This window comes from Coregonus clupeaformis, chromosome 1 (assembly GCF_020615455.1).
Source record: "Coregonus clupeaformis isolate EN_2021a chromosome 1, ASM2061545v1, whole genome shotgun sequence".
Taxonomy (NCBI): domain Eukaryota; kingdom Metazoa; phylum Chordata; class Actinopteri; order Salmoniformes; family Salmonidae; genus Coregonus; species Coregonus clupeaformis.
The window spans coordinates 94,404,764-94,431,426 of NC_059192.1; the positions used below are offsets into that span (position 1 = coordinate 94,404,764).

Below are 26,663 nucleotides of genomic sequence, written 5' to 3' on the forward strand. Positions count from 1 at the left end.
CATCCCATCTGGTTTGGGCTTTGTTTTTCGACAGGACAATGACCCAACACACCTCCAGGCTGTGTAAGGGCTATTTTACCAAGAAGGAGAGTAATGGAGTGCTGCATCAGATGACCTGGCCTCCACAATCACCCGACCTCAACCCAATTGAGATGGTTTGGGATGAGTCAGACGGCAGAGTGAAGGAAAAGCAGCCAACAAGTGCTCAGCACATGTGGGAACTCCTTTAAGACTGTTGGTAAAGCATTCCAGCTGCTCAAGCATGCCAAGAGTGTGCAAAGCTGTCATCAAGGCAAACGGTGGCTATTTGAAGAATCTCAAATATAAAATATGTGTTGATTTGTTTAACACTTTTTTGGTTACTAGATGATTCCATATGTGTTATTTCATAGTGTTGATGTCTTCACTATTATTCTACAATGTAGAAAATAGTAAAAATAAAGAAAAAACCTTGAATGACTAGGTGTGTCCAAACTTTTGACTGGTACTGTATATACTTATACTTCTGACTCTGACATTGCTGTTCCTAATATTTAAATGTTTATTAATTCAATTATTCTACTTTTAGATTTGTATGTATTGTTGTGTATTGTTAGATATGTAAGTCGCTCTGGATAAGAGCGTCTGCTAAATGACTAAAATGTAAATGTAGATATTACTGCACTGTTGGAGCTAGAAACACAAGCATTTCGCTACACTGGCAATAGCATCTGCTAAATATGTGTATGCGGACAATATCATTTGATTTGATTTGATTTGATTTGGTGATGAGAGGACGCCCAGTGGCCAGCAGTGGGAGAAGATGGAGCGAGATGGATTTTGGCCGACATTCTGCTAATTTTCTCATCGATTAAACATTTAATCTCCATACAATTTTCTGTTTACAAAACTAGAATATGTAACAAACAGAGTGCGCTGCGTTTTGTAGACTTTACTCTTTACCAAAGTTTCAAAAAAATCGCGTTGTTTAGGAGTTGCAAGGGCGAGTTGAGTTATTGCACAAAATGGGCGTTCACTAACGGAAATATGCAAATAAATACTAGAACACGCCAATAGGATCTCACTAGCTCATGCTTGGCTCTTCCCACTTCCTTGCGTCACATCCTGATCTTCTCTCACTGTATAGGTCTATAAAAGAGCTCACTCAGTGTATAAAAAAAAAAAAAGGCTCCGTTGCACCGTGTGTTTGTAGTAGGGCATTTGTTTTCGCTGAATTCAGCGCAAATTCCTGTCTAGTAACTGTGCTTCAAAAAACATTCAACCTTCTGTCAATGCATCCGGTGAAAACCGACTGCTTCGTGCGTGCCCCTTTGTACGGTCGTTGAGCGCGCGCCCTGTTTTAGAGAGAGACCCCGCCCACTGAGGGGGACACTGATGACGTCAGATGATTGACGGGTGAGTCAGAGCGTGTCCGTAAAGAAGACGTTTGATTGATCGGGAGGTCAGCCTCTTTTTTTATCCAATGGCGACTAGACCGCAGATCCCCCGGTTGCGGTTGTCTTCTTCGGTTTGTGTATTCCGTATGATATCTCAACGGTGGATAGTTTCGCAGCTTGGAGAGCGTCCTGGACACTCATAGGAACGGGTATGTGAGAATAGCTAAGCTACTAGCCGTTTTTTCAGTTGCTTTGTAAAGTGAAGGAGTGGTCGTTTGAAGCTTTATAACGGCTTTGGAACGTAGTTGGAGATGCGGGACGTTTCAGTTTGACAGCTCCAGTTAGCAGTGCAGCTAGCTAACTTAGCCAGTGGGGAAATGGTCCACTGGAGCCCGTAATTCCACTCTCCAGCCATCCCGTTTCAAACAGTAAGCACTGTCCAGGATTTTAATATTGAAATGTGCCGTTGCGCCTTGCCAGACACAGGAAGCTAGCATAGCTAGCTATGTCGCTAGTATGCTATCTAAAAGGATAGCAACTGTTGACAGTTACTAGCCAGCGGTTGGCATTACCATGCAGTCAGTTGTGATGTATGCCGCGTTCAAAACAACTGGGAAACTGAGAAATCTCCAACTTCCAACTTCATTGCGTTCAAAACAACTGGGAACTCGGACTGGGAAAAATCGATTTGAAAGGGCTTCATTCTAGAGCTCTGACAATCAGACCTGAAGATCACTGACGTCATTTTAAAAATCTTATTATTCCGAGTTCCCAGATGTTTTGAACGCGGCAGTAGCCTCTGCCGTGTACCCTAGAGAGCCTGTGAAGCGACTTTCGCTTTTGGACGTTAAAGGGATACTTCTGGATTTTGGCAATGAGGCCCTTTATCTACTTCCCCAGAGTCAGATGAACTCGTGGATACCATTTTTATGTCTCTGTGTCCAGTATGAAGGAAGTCAGAGGTCGTTTCGCGAGCCAACGCGAACTAGCGTTAGCGCATTGACTGGAAGTCTATGGGTATCTACTAGCATGCTAGCAGATACCCATAGACTTCCAGTCATTGCGTTAACGCTGTCTCGCGAAACTACCTCTAACTTCCTTCATACGGGACACAGAGACATAAAAATGGTATCCACCTGTTCACCCGACTGGTTAAGTAGATAAAGGGCCTCATTGCCAAAATCCCTAAGTATCCCTTTAACAAGTGGACGTTCTTATCTTAACTCCTCCACATTTACTGGCTTGGTTGAACAGTGCAGAAGATAACCTTTTTCTCCTGAAGACCAGTATGTCGGGTGATCTAGTTTCAGCCGTTTCTTTAACGCCTGCTGTGTTAGGTTAGTTATGATGTGAGAAGAGAGTGGAAATTATAGAAATTGTCATTTATTTATTGACTTAATATTAGTTTAACCATATACTTAGCTAGCTAGCTAGCTAGCGGCTTACCAACTACAGTCTTTTTTCTGTACAGACACCCAGCAAGATGATGGTGATGTTTGCCAAAGCGTCAACACTTGTTTTATTATGATGTTTTCTGCAGGAACCAACAAACAGAAGCAACACTTCCAACCATCTGTTCTAGCTACAGCCAGACGTCATGGATTATGTGTGACTCACTAGGATGAACTGACTGTTGAACTGAACTGAGCTGGCCCTGGTTAACATTTGACTTCCTCAGACGAGGAGTGAGTCCCTGTCCCCAACCCTACCTTGGTTCCGCTGCCTGAAGTACACCTACAGCCCTGGGACATGGCCAATCCACACCTGGCTAACCTGGCCTTTGCCTGGGAGAAGTACATGGACTGTCGAGTACAAGGATCAGAGCTACAGGTAGGTCCAGCAGCTAGCCAATATCAAGCCACAGCATAGCTCTGGTCCAGGGCATTACTACGCGTTCCTCTACTAAGAGGAACAGGCACTACTGACCTGGACCAGAGCTGGCCACAACACAACTCATATGACAGCAGGTCAAAACACAAGTCAGTATAGACCCTAATACACTAAGATGGGTACCCTGGTGTGTTTGGCTCGTCCCATGTTATCAGACATTGGGACCCTGATCCAGAGGTGGATCTGACCATTATGGCAGCTAGCCACAACTCCACATGACAGCTTACGAGCAACTTTTTTGCGCGATGAAACTGTCATTCACATTACAGCTGTTGCAACATGATCGTTATTGTTGTATGACTTTTAAAAATAGGGGTTCTGTCAATGAATAGCACGTGAAATACGCTACTGTAGATGTGGGAAATCCCTGCTGCGGTATACTAGCCTAATATAGAGGCATTGGCTGTAGTACACATGGACACCAGTAGTATAATGGCTTAACGGGATGTTTGCTGCTATTCATTATACCACTTGTCATTACCTAACTGGGTTCTGGTAAGTCACATGGTCTACTTTGTAGATTTTTCCGGTAGGCGATTAGACCAACTCAGGAGCATAAGAATGGTGATCGTTCATCACAGGATTAAGCTGATCGAGGAAAACATTTGTTCAGATCTGTTTCCCCACAAATGACCACGCTCTGTACTCTGCTGCCAGCTTGCCTTAGGTCCACAGACTATCAGCTTGCCTTAGGTCCACAGACTATCAGCTTGCCTTAGGTCCACAGACTATCAGCTTGCCTTAGGTCCACAGACTATCAGCTTGCCTTAGGTCCACAGACTATCAGCTTGCCTTAGGTCCACAGACTATCAGCTTGCCTTAGGTCCACAGACTATCAGCTTGCCTTAGGTCCACAGACTATCAGCTTGCCTTAGGTCCACAGACTATCAGCTTGCCTTAGGTCCACAGACTATCAGCTTGCCTTAGGTCCACAGAAGGTATATATCAGATTGGCTACTTCAGTCACATCATATGTTAAAATAAGGGAAAGTTACTTCAGCAGAACTTTTTTGCAAAGAAACATTAGTTGATAGCAGACCAGATGGGGAAGCAAAAGAGATGAGATGGTTCAGTCTGTCTAGTTTAGCCTTTATGGCAAAGACAACGCTAGGCTATAGGCTAGTGCAGCCTGTGTGTGAATATGGCAGTGCTCTTCTGTGCCACATCACCAGTGGTATACAGAATTCCGGATGCATTTCTATTTTGGCTACTTGAAGTCTGGATTTACTTGTGAGGTAGCTGTGGTCTGGTGTGGATGCCAAGTGGTAGTTCACTAAAACCTCAATCATGTCTGTCCAAATGGGAACCGAGTAGGTCAGAGGCTCATGAAAAGGCTGTGTGTGTTGTTTTTGTGTGTGTGTGTGTTGTATTTGTGTGTGTGTGTGTGTGTGTTGTTTGGTTTGTGTGTGTTGACTGGTTTGTGTGTGTGTGTGTTGTTTGGTTTGTGTGTGTTGACTGGTTTGTGTGTGTGTTGACTGGTCTGTGTGTGTTGACTGGTTTGTGTGCTGTGTATTGTGTGAGCGTGTGTTGACTGGTCTGTTTAATCTAGTGCTGAGCGATTAACCAAAATGTCTTAGTTTCTTCTGGTTATTAAGCAATTCATTGACAGTTGGTTCAATTAGAAATCAAGTAAAGAGCTATGTGGGCCGCTGGGCTGAAGGGAGTTGTAGTTTTCACTAAGCAAAATATTATTCAACCTAGTTCAATGCAGAAACGTGGTAATTAACTACAATGACCATAATCCATTGCGCCTGTTCTTTCTGGTTCGGACAGAGATGGATACACTTTTACGCCTGCTAATTTAGGTTAGATACACACAGACTACATATACCTCAGGAGAGAAAAATTTACACACCACAACAACAAGAGAGAGAGATAGAGACAGTTGGTGAAAGTATGCCTTATCTACTTTGAAGAACTAGTACAATGATTTAGTCAGACAGCTCTGCAGCATACTTTAGGCAGGTTAGCTACGTAGCATGACTAAAGACAGGACAGTACGGGGAGCACAACGTTGTCTGGCTGGCTGCTACTGCCTGAGATGAGATGATGTCTTTAAGGAATGAAAAATAATAAAGTCATCAAATAAAAATGTAAGTAATAAACACAACTGAAATATTGTATTATTTCATAGTAATTGCCTATGTTTCCATTGATGTCTACCCAATGTGGACCTGACAGAGACCATGGGACATTTTCAATGTTCTGGCAATTTAATGTTCACTATTGTTGGTGATGGCAATTAGGTTAAAAGTCATGAAATTCCATCTTTCAAAATGTGTATGAACCCTGGCTTTAACTGATACAGCCAGCAGACGGACAGACTTAATGTAAGTTACAGCAAAGACGATTAGGCGGGCGTGAGTGTCAACCACAGCTTGCCTGCTGGGTGTCTGTCTGGCCAAGCATACGAAGCACAGGTCCTTTTCTCCGTTACTAGACTGAGCCCAGCCTTAAGGGCCTAAGTGGAAAAAGTAAATACCAAACTGAGTTTTTAGTTCTGACCTCTCCCAGGCCACCACTACACCATGTGAACCAACTGCACCTCCCCCTGCTCTCTTTCTGGTACCTCTCACCCCGTGACCGTGAGTCCTCAACGGAGAGATCACCAGACTCAGATTAGGCTGTTCAACCGCCAGAGGAAAGCCTGGGATTGGACTGCAGACCCAGAGCAGAGCCACTGATCTAGGATCAGGTCCCCTGTTGTCCATTTAATCCTATTTATTATGATCAGAAGGCAAAGCTGACCCTAGATCAGAAATGCCTTATGAATCCTGGCCCTATCCTGGATATTCACAGCATAACATAGTCAGTGGACTCGTAGTGCTTTGCTCTGTCTCATACTGAGGCTTAATAATGCTTTTGTCAAGGGGAAGTCACAAGATCTCTTATTTCTATGGAGATATACTGGGCCTTTTTTAACGATGACCTAGTTTTTTACTGTAGGTTTCGTGCTTTACAAAGGAGATGAGGTGTCCTCCATAGAAATAACATCTATTTGTAATGTGTCCTCCGCTCCATTGATATATCAGTCAGGCTAGTAGCTGAAGCTCAGTTCAGTTCTGTCCGAACTAAGGCTTTCCAGTGCCACGGTCCTCACTCCTCTGACCATGAGTGGTTAGTGGTGTGTTAGCCAACAGGACTGGGGTCTGGGATGATTCTGGGGTAAGTGTTTGAAAAGCGGAGAGGCATTTTTGTGCATTTGGATATTAAAGCTAATTTACCTTTCGGTGCAAGTTGTCCTCTCTCGTCTCTCCCTCATTGACTGAAGAGAGGAGAGAAGAGGAGCAGTCATGGACGGAGAGAGAAGTGACTAGATGGTGCCGACAGACATGGTCGCCCTGTTTCTAGCTCCTACCCAACTTTGCAGTATGTATTTTTTGTGTGTTATTTCTTACATGATTTACTCAGAACATTTCTAGTATTATAACCTACAGCCGAAAATTACTTTTGGACATTAGATGGGCGGTCACTCACCAGAAATGTGACTTCCCTGAACTGGATCCGGGGTCTGGCAGGTAGCTTAGTGGTTAAGAGCGTTGTGCCAGTAACCGAAAGGTCGCTGGTTCTAATCCCCGAGCCGACTAGGTGAAAAATCTATCGATGTGCCCTTGAGCAAGGCACTTAACCCTAATTGCTCCTGTAAGTCGTTCTGGATAAGAGCGTCTGCTAAATGACTAAAATGTAAATGTAAAATGTTTGGACTTCCTCAGGCAGGCCCATTCATCCCGGGTGCTACACCATAACGTCGACGCCGGAGAAGTGGGTTGTAGTCAGGCTCAGGCAGCGAGCAAAACATCCACCACGTCCGAGTATATTACTGGCTAACGTTCAGTCCCTGGACAATACAGTAGACTAGCTCAGAGTGAGGATCTACTTCCAGAGAGACTTCAGGGACTGGAACATGCTCTGTTTTACGGAATCATGGCTCTCTCCAGATATATTGTCTAGTGTTGGGAATTGCCAGGGACCTCCACAATACGATATCGCGATGCTTAGGTGCCGATACCCCTATAGGCAGAAACTTAAGCGGACTGTTCAACGTTGGTCTGACCAATCGGAATCTATGCTTCAAGACTGTTTTTGATCATGCGGACTGGGACATTTTCCAGGTCGCCTCTGGGAATAGTATCGACATATCCACTGACTCTGTGACTGGGTTCACCAGGAAGTGACTGGGTTCACCAGGAAGTGACTGGGTTCACCAGGAAGTGACTGGGTTCACCAGGAAGTGCATAGAGGATGTTGTACCTACTGTGACGATTATAATTTTTCCAAACCAGAAACCGTGGATAGATGGCAGCATTCGTGCAGCAACCAGCGCATTTAATCACATTAAGGTGACTGGGAACATGGACGTGAACAAACAGACCAGCTGTGACTTCCGCAAGGCAAAAACGACAGTACAGGGACATAATGGAGTCCCAATTCAACAGCTCAGACATGAGACGCATGTGGAAGGGACTCCAAACAATCACAGATGATAAAGGGAAAGACATCCGCGTTGCGGACACCAACGCCTCGCTCCTGGACACCAACGCCTCGCTCCTGGACAAACTATACACATTTGCCCGCTTCGAGGAAAACAACATTTGCAAACATCTGCACACAATACCCTATAATGACAAAGCAAAAATAGGTTTTTAGAAATGTTTACAAATTTAATAAAAATATTTTTAAAAGATACCTTATTTACATAAGTATTCAGACCGTTTGCTATGAGACTCGAAATTTTAATAATAATAATAATAATGCCATTTAGCAGACGTTTTATCCAAAGCGACTTACAGAAATTGAGCTCCGGTGCATCCTGTTTCCATTGATCATCCTTGAGATGTTACTACAACTTGATTGGAGTCCATCTGTGGAAAATTCAATTGATTGGACATGATTTGGAAAGGCACACATCTGTCTATAAAAGGTCCCACAGTTGACAGTGCATGTCAGAGCAAAAACCAAGCCATGTGGTCGAAGGATGAACGTGGTACCTTCAGGCGTTTGGAAATTGCTCCCAAGGATGAACCAGACTTGTGGAGGTCTACAATTTATTTTCTTAGGTCTTGGCTGATTTCTTTTGATTTTCCCATGATGTCAAGCAAGGAGGCACTGAGTTTGAAGGTAGGCCTTGAAATAAATCCACAGGTACACCTCCAATTGACTCAAATGATGTCAATTAGCCTATCAGAAGCTTCTAAAGCCATGGAATTTCAATTTCTGGAATTTTCCAAGCTGTTTAAAGGCACAGTCAAGGGTTTTTCTTTTCTTTTTACTATTTTCTACGTTGTAGAAAACACACAGGTACATGGATCATGTAGTAACCAAAAAAGTGTTAAACAAATCAAAATATATTTTATATTTGAGATTCTTCAAATAGCTACCCTTTGCCTTGATGACAACTTTGCACACGCTTGGCATTCTCTCAACCAGCTTCATGAGGTAGTCACCTGGAATGCATTTCAATTAACAGGTGTGCCTTCTGAAAAGTTAATTTGTGGAATTTCTTTCCTTCTTAATGTGTTTGAGCTAATCATTTGTGTTGTGACAAGGTGGGGGGGGTATACAGAAGATAGCCCTATTTGGTAAAATACCAAGTCCATATTATGGCAAGAATAGCTCATATAAGCAAAGAGAAACGACAGTCCATCATTACTTTAAGACAGGATGGTCAGTCAATCTGAAAAATGTGAAGAACTTTGAAAATGTCCTCAAGTACAGTCACAAAAACCATCAAGCGCTATGATGAAACTGGCTCTCATGAGGACCGCCACAGGAAAGGAAGACCCGGAGTTTCCTCTGCTGCAGAGGATAAGTTCATTAGAGTTACCAGCCTCAGAAATTGCAGCCCAAATAAATGCTTCACAGAGTTCAAGTCACAGACACATCTCAACATCAACTGTTCAGAGGAGACTGCGTGAATCAGGCCTTCATGGTCGAATTGCTGCAAAGAAACCACTACTAAAGGACACCAATAAGAAGAAGGGACTTGCTTGGGCCAAGAAACACGAGCAATAGACATTAGACCGGTGGAAATCTGTCCTTTGGTCTGATGAGTCCAAATGTGAGATTTTTGGTTCCAACCGCCATGTCTTTGTGAGACGCAGAGTAGGTGAACGGATGATCTCCACATGTGTGGTTCCCACCGTGAAGCATGGAGGAGGAGGTGTGATGGTGTCGGGGTGCTTTGGTGGTGACACTGTCTGTGATTTATTTAGAATTCAATGCACACTTAACCAGCATGCCTACCACAGCATTCTGCAGCGATACGCCATCCCATCTGGTTTGCGCTTAGTGGGACTATCATTTGTTTTTCAACACGACAATGACCCAACACACCTCCAGGCTGTGTAAGGGCTATTTTACCAAGAAGGAGAGTGATGGAGTGCTGCATCAGATGACCTGGCCTCCACAATCACCCGACCTCAACCCAATTGAGATGGTTTGGGATGAGTTGGACCGCAGAGTGAAGGAAAATCATCCAACAAGTGCTCAGCATATGTGGGAGCTCCTTCAAGAATGTTGGAAAAGGATGGCTACTTTGAAGAATCTTTTTGATTCTTTGATTTGTTTAACACTTTTTTGGTTACTACATGATTCCATATGTGTTATTTCATAGTTTTGATGTCTTCACTGTTATTCTACAATGTAGAAAATAGTAAAAATATAGAAAAACCCTTGAATGAGTAGGTGTGTCCAAACCTTTTGACTGTTTTATATACTGTATTCTAGTCATGGCTCATACTATATAACTGCTGTACCTTTTTCTATTCATGTAGTGTCTATGCATACCATTCACATACATATACAGTATATTTATATTATAGACTGTGTATTGTTATTGTATTGTGGTCCTCTGTAGCTCAGCTGGTAGAGCACGGCGCTTGTAACGCCAAGGTAGTGGGTTCGATCCCCGGGACCACCCATACACAAAAAATAAAAAAGAATGTATGCACACATGACTGTAAGTCGCTTTGGATAAAAGCGTCTGCTAAATGGCTTATTATTATTATTATTATTATGCTCGATACGGCTGCGTTGTCTGTGCTAGAAACAATCATTTCACTGCACTTGCGACAACATCAGAATTACTACTACTCATGTCCCCAGTTGCCATGGAGATCCACAAGCCCAGATGTACAACAGAGTAACAACAGAGTAGCAGCAGAGTAGCAGCAGAGTAGCAGCAGCTGCATCGGTGGGTTCTCTCCTCTGAGTTATCGTCATGGCTTGTTTTATGACAGGATTGCTACTATCTGTGTTTTGTGTGCTTCTCTCTCATTCACAGCACATAGCAGTCCACACACTGTGTGTAATGACCGTGTTGGTAGCATCTTCCTCTCTCTCTGGGTATAATTAATCTTGTTTCATCACTGCTGCTCTCTCCTCATTTCCTCTCCTCTGATAACAAACAGCTCTCTCCTCATTTCCTCTCCTCTCCTCTGATAACAAACAGCTCTCTCCTCATCTCCTCTCCTCTGATAACAAACAGCTCTCTCCTCATCTCCTCTCCTCTGATCACAAACAGCTCTCTCCTCATCTCCTCTCCTCTGATCACAAACAGCTCTCTCCTCATCTCCTCTCCTCTGATAACAAACAGCTCTCTCCTCATCTCCTCTCCTCTGATCACAAACAGCTCTCTCCTCATCTCCTCCTCTGATAACAAACAGCTCTCTCCTCATCTCCTCTCCTCTGATAACAAACAGCTCTCTCCTCATCTCCTCCTCTGATAACAAACAGCTCTCTCCTCATCTCCTCCTCTGATAACAAACAGCTCTCTCCTCATCTCCTCTCCTCTGATAACAAACAGCTCTCTCCTCATCTCTCCTCTCCTCTGATCACAAACAGCTCTCTCCTCATCTCTCCTCTCCTCTGATAACAAAAAGCTCTCTCCTCATCTCCTCTCCTCTCCTCTGATAACAAACAGCTCTCTCCTCATCTCCTCTCCTCTGATAACAAACAGCTCTCTCCTCATCTCCTCTCCTCTGATAACAAACAGCTCTCTCCTCATCTCTCCTCCTCTCCTCTGATAACAAACAGCTCTCTCCTCATCTCTCCTCTGATAACAAACAGCTCTCTCCTCATCTCTCCTCTCCTCTGATAACAAACAGCTCTCTCCTCATCTCCTCTCCTCTGATAACAAACAGCTCTCTCCTCTCCTCTCCTCTGATAACAAACAGCTCTCTCCTCATCTCTCCTCATCTCCTCTCCTCTCATCTGATAACAAACAGCTCTCTCCTCATCTCCTCCTCTGATAACAAACAGCTCTCTCCTCATCTCCTCTCCTCTGATAACAAACAGCTCTCTCCTCATCTCTCCTCATCTCCTCTCCTCTCCTTTGATAACAAACAGCTCTCTCCTCATCTCTCCTCTCCTCTCCTCTGATAACAAACAGCTCTCTCCTCATCTCCTCTCCTCTGATAACAAACAGCTCTCTCCTCATCTCCTCTCCTCTCCTCTCATCTGATAACAAACAGCTCTCCTCTCCTCTCCTCTCCTCTCCTCTCCTCTCCTCTCCTCTCCTCTCCTCTCCTCTCCTCTCCTCTCCTCTCCTCTCCTCTCCTCTCCTCTCCTCTCCTCTCCTCTCCTCCTCTCCTCTCCTCTCCTCTCCTCTCTCCTCTCCTCTCCTCTCCTCTCCTCTCCTCTCCTCTCTCTCCTCTCCTCTCCTCTCCTCTCCTCTCCTCTCCTCCTCTCCTCTCCTCTCCTCTCCTCTCCTCTCCTCTCCTCTCCTCTCCTCTCCTCTCCTCTCTCCTCTCCTCTCCTCTCCTCTCCTCTCCTCTCCTCTCCTCTCCTCTCCTCTCCTCTCTCTCCTCTCCTCTCCTCTCTCTCTCCTCTCCTCTCCTCTCCTCTCCTCTCCTCTCCTCTCCTCTCCTCCTCTCCTCTCCTCTCCTCTCCTCTCCTCTCCTCTCTCCTCTCCTCTCCTCTCCTCTCCTCTCCCTCTCCTCTCTCTCCTCTCCTCTCCTCTCCTCTCCTCTCCTCTCCTCTCTCTCCTCTCCTCTCCTCTCCTCTCCTCTCCTCTCCTCTCCTCTCCTCTCCTCTCCTCTCCTCTCCTCTCCTCTCCTCTCCTCTCCTCTGTCTCTCACCTGATAGCAAGCAGAGCTGTGCTGTTCGCACCATGTCTCTGTATGTCTCTGCATCAGTGTAACATGATAACAGCTGTGCTGTATCGACATGCTTCTGTCCCAGTGTATGTAGTTATCTGTATCATGGAGGCTGTCTCTGTCCTGTTGTATTTAAGTAGAGGCCCTCCCTATTGGCCTGGTGCCTGTACTGCAGAGGGCTACGATTGATTGTGTGTGTGTGTGTGTGTGTATCAGCGTGTGTGTGTGTGTGTGTGTGTGTACTCGACGACCCTGCAATTCTCTTCTCTCTCTGTTGTGCTGATGTCAGCTGTTTTCAATAGTTACCCAGCTGTGTGATGGAGCCACACAGTGATAGGCCGGCCCACACACACAGACTGTGTATCTGTCTCAAATCAAATGTTCAAACCAAATGTTATTTGTCACATGCTTCGTAAACCAGCAGGTGTAGACTAACAATGAAATACTTACAGGCCGTTCCCAAGGCAACGCAGAGGGAATAAGATAGACGAAATAATAACACCAGAATAAATACACGATGAGTAACGATAACTTGGCTATGTACACGGGGTACCAGTACTGAGTCCATTTGCAGGGGTACAAGGTAGTTGAGGTAAATATGAACATAAACCCTGCCATCCAGGACCGTTTATACCAGGCGGTGTCAGAAGAAGGCCTTAAAAAAAGACTCCAGCCACCCAAGTCATAGACTTCTCTCTCTGCTACCGCACGGCAAGTGGTACCGGAGCGCTAAGTCTGGAACCAAAAGGACCCTGAACAGCTTCTACCTCCAAACCATAAGACTACAAAATAGTTAACCAAATAGCTACCTGGACTAACTGCATTGAACCTTTTAGCGTTAACTCTTTTTGACTACCCTGGACTCTTTTTTTGTTGTACTTTTTACCCCTTTTTCTCCCCAATTAGTCTTGTCCCATAGCTGCAACTCCCTTAGGGACTCGGGAGAGTCGAAGGTCGAGAGCCATGCGTCCTTCGAAACACGACCCTGCCAAGCCGCACTGCTTCTTGACACACTGCTCGCTTAACCCGGAAGCTAGCCACACCAAACACCGTCCAGCTGGCCACCGTGTCAGCGTGCATGCGCCCGGCCTGCCACAGGAGTCGCTAGAGCGCGATAGGGGAAGGACTTCCCGACCGGCCAAACCCTCCCCTAACCTGGACGACGCTGGGCCAAACCCTCCCCTAACCTGGACGACGCTGGGCCTCCCGACCGGCCAAACCCTCCCCTAACCTGGACGACGCTGGGCCTCCCGACCGGCCAAACCCTCCCCTAACCTGGACGACGCTGGGCCTCCCGACCGGCCAAACCCTCCCCTAACCTGGACGACGCTGGGCCAAACCCTCCCCTAACCTGGACGACGCTGGGCCTCCCGACCGGCCAAACCCTCCCCTAACCTGGACGACGCTGGGCCTCCCGACCGGCCAAACCCTCCCCTAACCTGGACGACGGCTGGGCAAAACCCTCCCCTAACCTGGACGACGCTGGGCCTCCCGACCGGCCAAACCCTCCCCCTAACCTGGACGACGCTGGGCCTCCCGACCCGGCCAAACCCTCCCCTAACCTGGACGACGCTGGGCCTCCCGACCGGCCAAACCCTCCCCTAACCTGGACGACGCTGGGCCTCCCGACCGGCCAAACCCTCCCCCTAACCTGGACGACGCTGGGCCTCCCGACCGGCCAAACCCTCCCCCTAACCTGGACGACGCTGGGCCTCCCGACCGGCCAAACCCTCCCCTAACCTGGACGACGCTGGGCCTCCCGACCGGCCAAACCCTCCCCTAACCTGGACGACGCTGGGCCTCCCGACCGGCCAAACCCTCCCCTAACCTGGACGACGCTGGGCCTCCCCGACCGGCCAAACCCTCCCCTAACCTGACGACGCTGGGCCTCCCGACCGGCCAAACCCTCCCCTAACCTGGACGACGCGGCCTCCCGACCGGCCAAACCCTCCCCCTAACCTGGGACGACGCTGGGCCTCCCGACCGGCCAAACCCTCCCCTAACCTGGACGACGCTGGGCCTCCCGACCGGCCAAACCCTCCCCTAACCTGGACGACGCTGGGCCTCCCGACCCGGCCAAACCCTCCCTAACCTGGACGACGCTGGGCCTCCCGACCGGCCAAACCCTCCCCTAACCTGGACGACGCTGGGCCTCCCGACCGGCCAAACCCTCCCCTAACCTGGACGACGCTGGGCCTCCCGACCGGCCAAACCCTCCCCCTAACCTGGACGACGCTGGGCCTCCCGACCGGCCAAACCCTCCCCCTAACCTGGACGACGCTGGGCCTCCCGACCGGCCAAACCCTCCCCTAACCTGGACGACGCTGGGCCTCCCGACCGGCCAAACCCTCCCCTAACCTGGACGACGCTGGGCCTCCCGACCGGCCAAACCCTCCCCCTAACCTGGACGACGCTGGGCCTCCCGACCGGCCAAACCCTCCCCTAACCTGGACGACGCTGGGCCTCCCGACCGGCCAAACCCTCCCCCTAACCTGGGACGACGCTGGGCCTCCCGACCGGCCAAACCCTCCCCTAACCTGGACGACGCTGGGCCTCCCGACCGGCCAAACCCTCCCCTAACCTGGACGACGCTGGGCCTCCCGACCGGCCAAACCCTCCCCTAACCTGGGACGACGCTGGGCCTCCCGACCGGCCAAACCCTCCCCTAACCTGGACGACGCTGGGCCTCCCGACCGGCCAAACCCTCCCCTAACCTGGACGACGCTGGGCCTCCCGACCGCCAAACCCTCCCCCTAACCTGGGCCGACGCTAGGCCTCCCGACCGGCCAAACCCTCCCCCTAACCTGGACGACGCTGGGCCTCCCGACCGGCCAAACCCTCCCTTTCCTGACGACGCTGGGCCTCGGCCGGCCAAACCTCCCCTAACCTGGGACGACGCTGGGCCTCCCGACCGGCCAAACCCTCCCCCTAACCTGGACGACGCTGGGCCTCCCGACCGGCCAAACCCTCCCCTAACCTGGACGACGCTGGGCCTCCCGACCGGCCAAACCCTCCCCTAACCTGGACGACGCTGGGCCTCCCGACCGGCCAAACCCTCCCCTAACCTGGACGACGCTGGGCCTCCCCGACCGGCCAAACCCTCCCCTAACCTGGACGACGCTGGGCCTCCCGACCGGCCAAACCCTCCCCTAACCTGGACGACGCTGGGCCTCCCGACCGGCCAAACCCTCCCCTAACCTGGACGACGCTGGGCCTCCCGACCGGCCAAACCCTCCCCCTAACCTGGACGACGCTGGGCCTCCCGACCGGCCAAACCCTCCCCTAACCTGGGACGACGCTGGGCCTCCCGACCGGCCAAACCCTCCCCTAACCTGACGACGCTGGGCCTCCCGACCGGCCAAACCCTCCCCTAACCTGGACGACGCTGGGCCTCCCGACCGGCCAAACCCTCCCCTAACCTGGACGACGCTGGGCCTCCCGACCGGCCAAACCCTCCCCTAACCTGGACGACGCTGGGCCTCCCGACCGGCCAAACCCTCCCTAACCTGGACGACGCTGGGCCTCCCGACCGGCCAAACCCTCCCCTAACCTGGACGACGCTGGGCCTCCCGACCGGCCAAACCCTCCCCTAACCTGGACGACGCTGGGCCTCCCGACCGGCCAAACCCTCCCCTAACCTGGACGACGCTGGGCCTCCCGACCGGCCAAACCCTCCCCTAACCTGAGGCCTGGGCCTCCCGACCGGCCAAACCCTCCCCTAACCTGGACGACGCTGGGCCTCCCGACCGGCCAAACCCTCCCCCTAACCTGGACGACGCTGGGCCTCCCGACCGGCCAAACCCTCCCCTAACCTGGACGACGCTGGGCCTCCCGACCGGCCAAACCCTCCCCTAACCTGGACGACGCTGGGCTCCCGACCGGCCAAACCCTCCCTAACCTGGACGCCGCTGGGCCTCCCGACCGGCCAAACCCTCCCCCTAACCTGGACCGCCGCTGGGCCTCCCGACCGGCCAAACCCTCCCCCTAACCTGGACGCCGCTGGGCCTCCCGACCGGCCAAACCCTCCCCTAACCTGGACGCCGCTGGGCCTCCCGACCGGCCAAACCCTCCCCTAACCTGGACGACGCTGGGCCTCCCGACCGGCCAAACCCTCCCCTAACCTGGACGACGCTGGGCCTCCCGACCCGGCCAAACCCTCCCCTAACCTGGACGACGCTGGGCCTCCCCGACCGGCCAAACCCTCCCCCTAACCTGGGACGACGCTGGGCCTCCCGACCGGCCAAACCCTCCCTAACCTGGACGACGCTGGGCCTCCCGACCGGCCAAACCCTCCCCCTAACCTGGACGACGCTGGGCCTCCCGACCGGCCAAACCCTCCCCCTAACCTGGACGACGCTGGGCCTCCCGACCGGCCAAACCCTCCCTAACCTGGACGACGCTGGGCCTCCCGACCGGCCAAACCCTCCCCTAACCTGGACGACGCTGGGCCTCCCGACCGGCCAAACCCTCCCCTAACCTGGACGACGCTGGGCCTCCCCGACCAGCCAAACCCTCCCCTAACCTGGACGACGCTGGGCCTCCCGACCGGCCAAACCCTCCCCTAACCTGGACGACGCTGGGCCTCCCGACCGGCCAAACCCTCCCCCTAACCTGGACGACGCTGGGCCTCCCGACCGGCCAAACCCTCCCCTAACCTGGACGACGCTGGGCCTCCCGACCGGCCAAACCCTCCCCTAACCTGGACGACGCTGGGCCTCCCGACCCGGCCAAACCCTCCCCTAACCTGGACGACGCTGGGCCTCCCGACCGGCCAAACCCTCCCCTAACCTGGACGACGCTGGGCCTCCCGACCGGCCAAACCCTCCCCTAACCTGGACGACGCTGGGCCTCCCCGACCGGCCAAACCCTCCCCCTAACCTGGACGACGCTGGGCCTCCCGACCCGGCCAAACCCTCCCCTAACCTGGACGACGCTGGGCCTCCCGACCGGCCAAACCCTCCCCTAACCTGGACGACGCTGGGCCTCCCGACCCGGCCAAACCCTCCCCCTAACCTGGACGACGCTGGGCCTCCCGACCGGCCAAACCCTCCCCTAACCTGGACGACGCTGCCCCCCACCCGCTGGACTCTGCCCCCCACCCGCTGGACTCTACCCCCCACCCGCTGGACTCTGCCCCCAACCCGCTGGACTCTACCCCCCACCCGCTGGACTCTCACCCCCCCACCAGCTGGACTCTACCCCCCACCCGCTGGACTCTACCCCCCTCCGCTGGACTCTACCCCCCACCCGCTGGACTCTACCCCCCACCCGCTGGACTCTACCCCCCACCCGCTGGACTCTACCCCCCACCCGCTGGACTCTACCCCCCACCCGCTGGACTCTACCCCCCACCCGCTGGACTCTGCCCCCACCCGCTGGACTCTGCCCCCCACCCGCTGGACTCTACCCCCCACCCGCTGGACTCTACCCCCCACCCGCTGGACTCTACCCCCCCACCAGCTGGACTCTGCCGCCCCCCCCACCCGCTGGACTCTGCCCCCACCAGCTGGACTCTGCCGCCCCCCACCCGCTGGACTCTACCCCCACCAGCTGGACTCTGCCGCCCCCCACCCGCTGGACTCTACCCCCCACCAGCTGGACCCTACCCCCCACCAGCTGGACTCTACCCCCCACCCGCTGGACTCTACCCCCCACCAGCTGGACTCTGCCGCCCCCCACCAGCTGGACTCTACCCCCCACCAGCTGGACTCTACCCCCCACCCGCTGGACTCTACCCCCACCAGCTGGACTCTGCCGCCCCCCCACCCGCTGGACTCTACCCCCCACCCGCTGGACTCTGCCCCCCCACCAGCTGGACTCTGCCGCCCCCCACCCGCTGGACTCTACCCCCACCAGCTGGACTCTACCCCCCCACCCGCTGGACTCTGCCCCCCACCAGCTGGACTCTGCCGCCCCCCACCCGCTGGACTCTGCCCCCCACCAGCTGGACTCTACCCCCCACCCGCTGGACTCTGCCCCCCACCCGCTGGACTCTGCCCCCCACCCGCTGGACTCTACCCCCCACCAGCTGGACTCTACCCCCACCAGCTGGACTCTACCCCCCACCAGCTGGACTCTACCCCCACCAGCTGGACTTTACCCCCCACCCGCTGGACTCTGCCGCCCCCACCCGCTGGACTCTGCCGCCCCCCACCCGCTGGACTCTGCCGCCCCCCACCCGCTGGACTCTGCCCCCCACCAGCTGGACTCTACCCCCCACCCGCTGGACTCTGCCCCCACCCGCTGGACTCTACCCCCCACCCGCTGGACTCTACCCCCCACCCGCTGGACTCTACCCCCACCAGCTGGACTCTACCCCCCACCCGCTGGACTCTACCCCCCACCCGCTGGACTCTACCCCCCACCAGCTGGACTCTACCCCCCACCCGCTGGACTCTACCCCCCACCCGCTGGACTCTACCCCCCACCAGCTGGACTCTACCCCCCACCCGCTGGACTCTACCCCCCACCCGCTGGACTCTACCCCCCACCAGCTGGACTCTACCCCCCACCCGCTGGACTCTACCCCCCACCAGCTGGACTCTACCCCCACCCGCTGGACTCTACCCCCCACCAGCTGGACTCTGCCCCCCACCCGCTGGACTCTGCCCCCCACCAGCTGGACTCTGCCGCTCCCCACCCGCTGGACTCTACCCCCCACCAGCTGGACTCTACCCCCCACCCGCTGGACTCTACCCCCCACCCGCTGGACTCTACCCCCCACCCGCTGGACTCTACCCCCCACCCGCTGGACTCTACCCCCCCACCCGCTGGACTCTACCCCCCACCAGCTGGACTCTACCCCCCACCTGCTGGACTCTACCCCCCACCAGCTGGACTCTACCCCCCACCCGCTGGACTCTACCCCCACCCGCTGGACTCTACCCCCACCCGCTGGACTCTACCCCCACCCGCTGGACTCTACCCCCCACCCGCTGGACTCTACCCCCACCCGCTGGACTCTACCCCCCACCCGCTGGACTCTACCCCCACCAGCTGGACTCTACCCCCACCAGCTGGACTCTACCCCCCACCCGCTGGACTCTACCCCCCACCCGCTGGACTCTACCCCCCACCCGCTGGACTCTGCCGCCCCCACCCGCTGGACTCTACCCCCCACCAGCTGGACTCTACCCCCACCAGCTGGACTCTACCCCCCACCCGCTGGACTCTACCCCCCACCCGCTGGACTCTACCCCCCACCAGCTGGACTCTACCCCCCACCCGGCTGGACTCTACCCCCCACCAGCTGGACTCTACCCCCCACCCGCTGGACTCTACACCCCCACCCGCTGGACTCTACCCACCACCAGCTGAACTCTACCCCCCCACCAGCTGGACTACTCCCCACCAGCTGGACTCTACCCCCCACCAGCTGGACTCTACCCCCCACCCACTGGACTGTACCCCCCACCTGCTGGACTCTACCCCCACCCGCTGGACTCTGCCCCCCCACCCGCTGGACTCTACCCCCCACCCGCTGGACTCTACCCCCACCCGCTGGACTCTACCCCCCACCAGCTGGACTCTACCCCCCACCCGCTGGACTCTACCCCCCACCAGCTGGACTCTACCCCCCACCAGCTGGACTCTACCCCCCACCAGCTGGATTCTACCCCCCACCCGCTGGACTCTACCCCCCCCACCAGCTGGACTCTACCCCCCACCAGCTGGACTCTACCCCCACCCGCTGGACTCTACCCCCCACCCGCTGGACTCTGCCCCCCACCCGCTGGACTCTACCCCCCACCCGCTGGACTCTACCCCCCACCCGCTGGACTCTACCCCCCCACCAGCTGGACTCTACCCCCCACCAGCTGGACTCTACCCCCCACCCGCTGGACTCTACCCCCACCAGCTGGACTCTACCCCCCACCCGCTGGACTCTACCCCCCACCAGCTGGACTCTACCCCCCACCAGCTGGACTCTCCCCCCCACCCGCTGGACTCTACCCCCCACCCGCTGGACTCTACCCCCCACCCGCTGGACTCTACCCCCACCCGCTGGACTCTACCCCCCACCCGCTGGACTCTACCCCCCCACCCGCTGGACTCTACCCCCCACCAGCTGGACTCTACCCCCACCCGCTGGACTCTACCCCCACCAGCTGGACTCTACCCCCCACCCGCTGGACTCTACCCCCCCACCCGCTGGACTCTCACCCCCCACCCGCTGGACTCTACCCCCACCCGCTGGACTCTACCCCCACCCGCTGGACTCTACCCCCCACCAGCTGGACTCCACCCCCCACCCGCTGGACTCTACCCCCACCAGCTGGACTCTACCCCCCCACCCGCTGGACTCTACCCCCACCAGCTGGACTCTACCCCCCACCAGCTGGACTCTACCCCCCACCCGCTGGACTCTACCCCCCACCCGCTGGACTCTACCCCCCACCCGCTGGACTCTACCCCCCCACCAGCTGGACTCTACCCCCACCAGCTGGACTCTACCCCCCCACCCGCTGGACTCTACCCCCCCCACCCGCTGGACTCTCCCCCCCACCCGCTGGACTCTACCCCCACCAGCTGGACTCTACCCCCCACCAGCTGGACTCTCCCCCCACCCGCTGGACTCTACCCCCCACCAGCTGGGTTCTCCCATCTCCACAGAGGAACTCTGGAGCTCTGTCAGGATGACCATTGGGTTCTTGGTCACCTCCCTGACCAAGACTCTTCTATCTCGATTGCTCAGTTTGGCCGGGCAGCCAGTTCTAGGAAGAGTCTTGTTGGTTCCAAACTTCTTCCATTTAAGAATGATGGAGGCCACTGTGTTCTTGGGGACCTTCTATGCTGCAGAAATGTTTTGGTACCCTTCCCCAGATCTGTGCCTCGACACAATCCTGTCTCGGAGCTCTACGGACAATTCCTTAGACCTCATGGCTTCGTTTTTGCTCTGACATGCACTGTCAACTGTGGGACCTTATATAGACAAGTGTGCCTTTCCAAATCATGTCCAATCAATTGAATTTACCACAAGTGGACTCCAATCAAGTTTTAGAAACATCTCAAGGATTATCAATGGAAACAGGATGCACCTGAGCTCTGTTTCGAGTCTCATAGCAAAGGGTCTGAATACTTCTGTAAATTAGGTATTTCCCTTTCTTTTTTTTTCTTCTAAAAACCAGTTTTCGCTTTGTCATTATGGGTGTGTGTAGATTGATAAGGAGATTTTTTTAAAATCCATTTTAGAATGAGTCTGTAACAAAATGTGGAAAAAGTCAAGGGGTCTGAATACTTTCAGAGTACACTGTATATGTACATATTTACCTTGTACCCCTGTACATTGACTCTGTACTGGTAACACCTTGTATATAGCCATGTTATTACCTCTTACCCCTGTACATTGACTATGTACTGGTAACACCTTGTATATAGCCATGTTATTACCTCTTACCCCTGTACATTGACTCTGTACTGGTAACACCTTGTATATAGCCATGTTATTACCTCTTACCCCTGTACATTGACTCTGTACTGGTAACACCTTGTATATAGCCATGTTATTACCTCTTACCCCTGTACATTGACTCTGTACTGGTAACACCTTGTATATAGCCATGTTATTACCTCTTACCCCTGTACATTGACTCTGTACTGGTAACACCTTGTATATAGCCATGTTATTACCTCTTACCCCTGTACATTGACTCTGTACTGGTAACACCTTGTATATAGCCATGTTATTACCTCTTACCCCTGTACATTGACTCTGTACTGGTAACACCTTGTATATAGCCATGTTATTACCTCTTACCCCTGTACATTGACTCTGTACTGGTAACACCTTGTATATAGCCATGTTATTACCTCTTACCCCTGTACATTGACTCTGTACTGGTAACACCTTGTATATAGCCATGTTATTACCTCTTACCCCTGTACATTGACTCTGTACTGGTAACACCTTTGTATATAGCCATGTTATTACCTCTTACCCCTGTACATTGACTCTGTACTGGTAACACCTTGTATATAGCCATGTTATTACCTCTTACCCCTGTACATTGACTCTGTACTGGTAACACCTTGTATATAGCCATGTTATTACCTCTTACCCCTGTACATTGACTCTGTACTGGTAACACCTTGTATATAGCCATGTTATTACCTCTTACCCCTGTACATTGACACTGTACTGGTAACACCTTGTATATAGCCATGTTATTACCTCTTACCCCTGTACATTGACTCTGTACTGGTAACACCTTGTATATAGCCATGTTATTACCTCTTACCCCTGCACATCGACTCGATATTGGGAACCCCTTGTGTATATGTTATTTCCTGGTAGCCCATATATATATATACCACCGTTCAAAAGTTTGGGGTCACTAAGAAATGTCCTTGTTTTTGAAAGAAAAGCAATTTATTTTGTCCATTTTAAAATAACATCAAATTGATCAGAAATACAGTGTAGACATGGTTAATGTTGTAAATGGCTATTGTAGCTGGAAACGGCTGATTTTTTTAATGGAATATCTTCATAGGCGTACAGAGGCCCATTATCAGAAACCGTCAGTCCTGTGTTCCAATGGCATGTTGTGTTTGCTAATCCAAGTTTATCATTTTAAAAGGCTAATTGATCATTAGAAAACCCTTTTGCAATTATGTTAGCACAGCTGAAAACTGTTGTGCTGATTTTAAAGAAGCAATAAAACTGGCCTCCTTGAGACTAGTTGAGTATCTGGAGCGACAGCAATTGTTGGTTTGATTACAGGCTCAAAATGGCCAGAAACAAATAACTTTCTTCTGAAACACGTCAGTCTATTCTTGTTCTGAGAAATGAAGGCTATTCCATGCGAGAAATTGCCAAGAAACTGAAGATCTCGTACAACACTGTGTACTACTCCCTTCACAGAACAGCGCAATCTGGCTCTAACCAGAATAGAAAGAGGAGTGGGAGGCCCCGGTGCACAACTGAGCAAGAGGACAAATACATTAGTGTGTCTAGTTTGAGAAACAGACGCCTCACAGGTCCTCAACTGGCAGCTTCATTAAATAGTACCCCTAAAACACCAGTCTCAATGCGTCAACAGTGAAGAGGCGACTCGGGATGCTGACCTTCTAGGCAGAGTTACAAAGAAAAAGCCATATCTCAGACAGCCCATCTTAATCTTTTCTTTTTATTGGCCAGTCTGAGATATGGCTTTTTCTTTGCAACTCTGCCTAGAAGGTCAGCATCCCGGAGTCGCCTCTTCACTGTTGACGTTGAGACTGGTGTTTTGTGGGTATTGGCCCCTCGGCTTTGTGAATGTTAACCTGTTAAAAGGTCTTACTCACATTGGCTACGGAGAGCTTGATCACACAGTCGTCCATCTGTGGCCGTCTGTCTGTCTGTCTCATAGACTGCTCTATCTGTATCCTGTCTGTCTGTCTCATAGACTGCTCTATCTGTCTCCTGTCTGTCTCATAGACTGCTCTATCTGTATCCTGTCTGTCTGTCTCATAGACTGCTCTATCTGTCTCCTGTCTGTCTGTCTCATAGACTGCTCTATCTGTATCCTGTCTGTCTGTCTCATAGACTGCTCTATCTGTCTCCTGTCTGTCTGTCTCATAGACTGCTCTATCTGTATCCTGTCTGTCTGTCTCATAGACTGCTCTGTCTGTCTGTCTCATAGACTGCTCTATCTGTATCCTGTCTGTCTGTCTCATAGACTGCTCTATCTGTATCCTGTCTGTCTGTCTCATAGACTGCTCTATCTGTATCCTGTCTGTCTGTCTCATAGACTGCTCTATCTGTCTCCTGTCTGTCTGTCTCATAGACTGCTCTATCTGTATCCTGTCTGTCTGTCTCATAGACTGCTCTGTCTGTCTGTCTCATAGACTGCTCTATCTGTATCCTGTCTGTCTGTCTCATAGACTGCTCTATCTGTATCCTGTCTGTCTGTCTCATAGACTGCTCTATCTGTCTCCTGTCTGTCTGTCTCATAGACTGCTCTATCTGTCTCCTGTCTGTCTGTCTCATAGACTGCTCTATCTGTCTCTGTCTGTCTGTCTCATAGACTGCTCTATCTGTCTCTGTCTGTCTGTCTCATAGACTGCTCTATCTGTATCCTGTCTGTCTGTCTCATAGACTGCTCTATCTGTCTCCTGTCTGTCTGTCTCATAGACTGCTCTATCTGTATCCTGTCTGTCTGTCTCATAGACTGCTCTATCTGTATCCTGTCTGTCTGTCTCATAGACTGCTCTATCTGTATCCTGTCTGTCTCATAGACTGCTCTATCTGTATCCTGTCTGTCTGTCTCATAGACTGCTCTATCTGTATCCTGTCTGTCTGTCTCATAGACTGCTCTATCTGTATCCTGTCTGTCTGTCTCATAGACTGCTCTATCTGTATCCTGTCTGTCTGTCTCATAGACTGCTCTATCTGTATCCTGTCTGTCTGTCTGTCTCATAGACTGCTCTATCTGTATCCTGTCTGTCTGTCTGTCTCATAGACTGCTCTATCTGTATCCTGTCTGTCTGTCTCATAGACTGCTCTATCTGTCTCCTGTCTGTCTGTCTCATAGACTGCTCTATCTGTATCCTGTCTGTCTGTCTCATAGACTGCTCTATCTGTATCCTGTCTGTCTGTCTCATAGACTGCTCTATCTGTATCCTGTCTGTCTGTCTCATAGACTGCTCTATCTGTATCATGTCTGTCTGTCTCATAGACTGCTCTATCTGTATCCTGTCTGTCTGTCTCATAGACTGCTCTATCTGTATCCTGTCTGTCTGTCTCATAGACTGCTCTATCTGTCTCCTGTCTGTCTGTCTGTCTCATAGACTGCTCTATCTGTCTCCTGTCTGTCTGTCTGTCTCATAGACTGCTCTATCTGTCTCCTGTCTGTCTGTCTCATAGACTGCTCTATCTGTCTCCTGTCTGTCTGTCTCATAGACTGCTCTATCTGTATCCTGTCTGTCTGTCTCATAGACTGCTCTATCTGTATCCTGTCTGTCTGTCTCATAGACTGCTCTATCTGTCTCCTGTCTGTCTGTCTCATAGACTGCTCTGTCTGTATCCTGTCTGTCTGTCTCATAGACTGCTCTATCTGTATCCTGTCTGTCTGTCTCATAGACTGCTCTATCTGTCTCCTGTCTGTCTGTCTCATAGACTGCTCTATCTGTATCCTGTCTGTCTGTCTCATAGACTGCTCTATCTGTATCCTGTCTGTCTGTCTCATAGACTGCTCTATCTGTATCCTGTCTGTCTGTCTCATAGACTGCTCTATCTGTATCCTGTCTGTCTGTCTCATAGACTGCTCTATCCGTCTCCTGTCTGTCTGTCTCATAGACTGCTCTATCTGTATCCTGTCTGTCTGTCTGTCTCATAGACTGCTCTATCTGTCTCCTGTCTGTCTGTCTCATAGACTGCTCTATCTGTCTCCTGTCTGTCTGTCTCATAGACTGCTCTATCTGTCTCCTGTCTGTCTGTCTCATAGACTGCTCTATCTGTATCCTGTCTGTCTGTCTCATAGACTGCTCTATCTGTATCCTGTCTGTCTGTCTCATAGACTGCTCTATCTGTATCCTGTCTGTCTGTCTCATAGACTGCTCTATCTGTATCCTGTCTGTCTGTCTCATAGACTGCTCTATCTGTATCCTGTCTGTCTGTCTCATAGACTGCTCTATCTGTATCCTGTCTGTCTGTCTCATAGACTGCTCTATCTGTATCCTGTCTGTCTGTCTCATAGACTGCTCTATCTGTATCCTGTCTGTCTGTCTGTCTCATAGACTGCTCTATCTGTATCCTGTCTGTCTGTCTCATAGACTGCTCTATCTGTCTCCTGTCTGTCTGTCTCATAGACTGCTCTATCTGTATCCTGTCTGTCTGTCTCATAGACTGCTCTATCTGTATCCTGTCTGTCTGTCTCATAGACTGCTCTATCTGTATCCTGTCTGTCTGTCTCATAGACTGCTCTATCTGTATCCTGTCTGTCTGTCTCATAGACTGCTCTATCTGACTCCTGTCTGTCTGTCTCATAGACTGCTCTATCTGTCTCCTGTCTGTCTGTCTCATAGACTGCTCTATCTGTATCCTGTCTGTCTGTCTCATAGACTGCTCTATCTGTATCCTGTCTGTCTGTCTCATAGACTGCTCTATCTGTATCCTGTCTGTCTGTCTCATAGACTGCTCTATCTGTCTCCTGTCTGTCTGTCTCATAGACTGCTCTATCTGTATCCTGTCTGTCTGTCTCATAGACTGCTCTATCTGTATCCTGTCTGTCTGTCTCATAGACTGATCTATCTGTCTCCTGTCTGTCTGTCTCATAGACTGCTCTATCTGTCTCCTGTCTGTCTGTCTCATAGACTGCTCTAT

The 26,663-nt window shown here is 51.8% G+C and overlaps 1 protein-coding gene across 1 annotated transcript in view; it reads left to right on the top strand.

Annotated features, from left to right (window-relative positions):
* Positions 1 to 1,470: 1,470 nt before the first annotated feature.
* LOC123491976 (lysosomal-trafficking regulator-like) overlaps positions 1,471 to 26,663 on the top strand; it is a gene marked incomplete at its 3' end in the record, with an annotated part of 197,496 nt that continues 172,303 nt past the window's right edge. The window contains 2 exon segments of the mRNA XM_045223552.1: positions 1,471 to 1,585; positions 2,917 to 3,206. Coding sequence (XP_045079487.1) covers positions 3,126 to 3,206 — 81 coding nt within the window.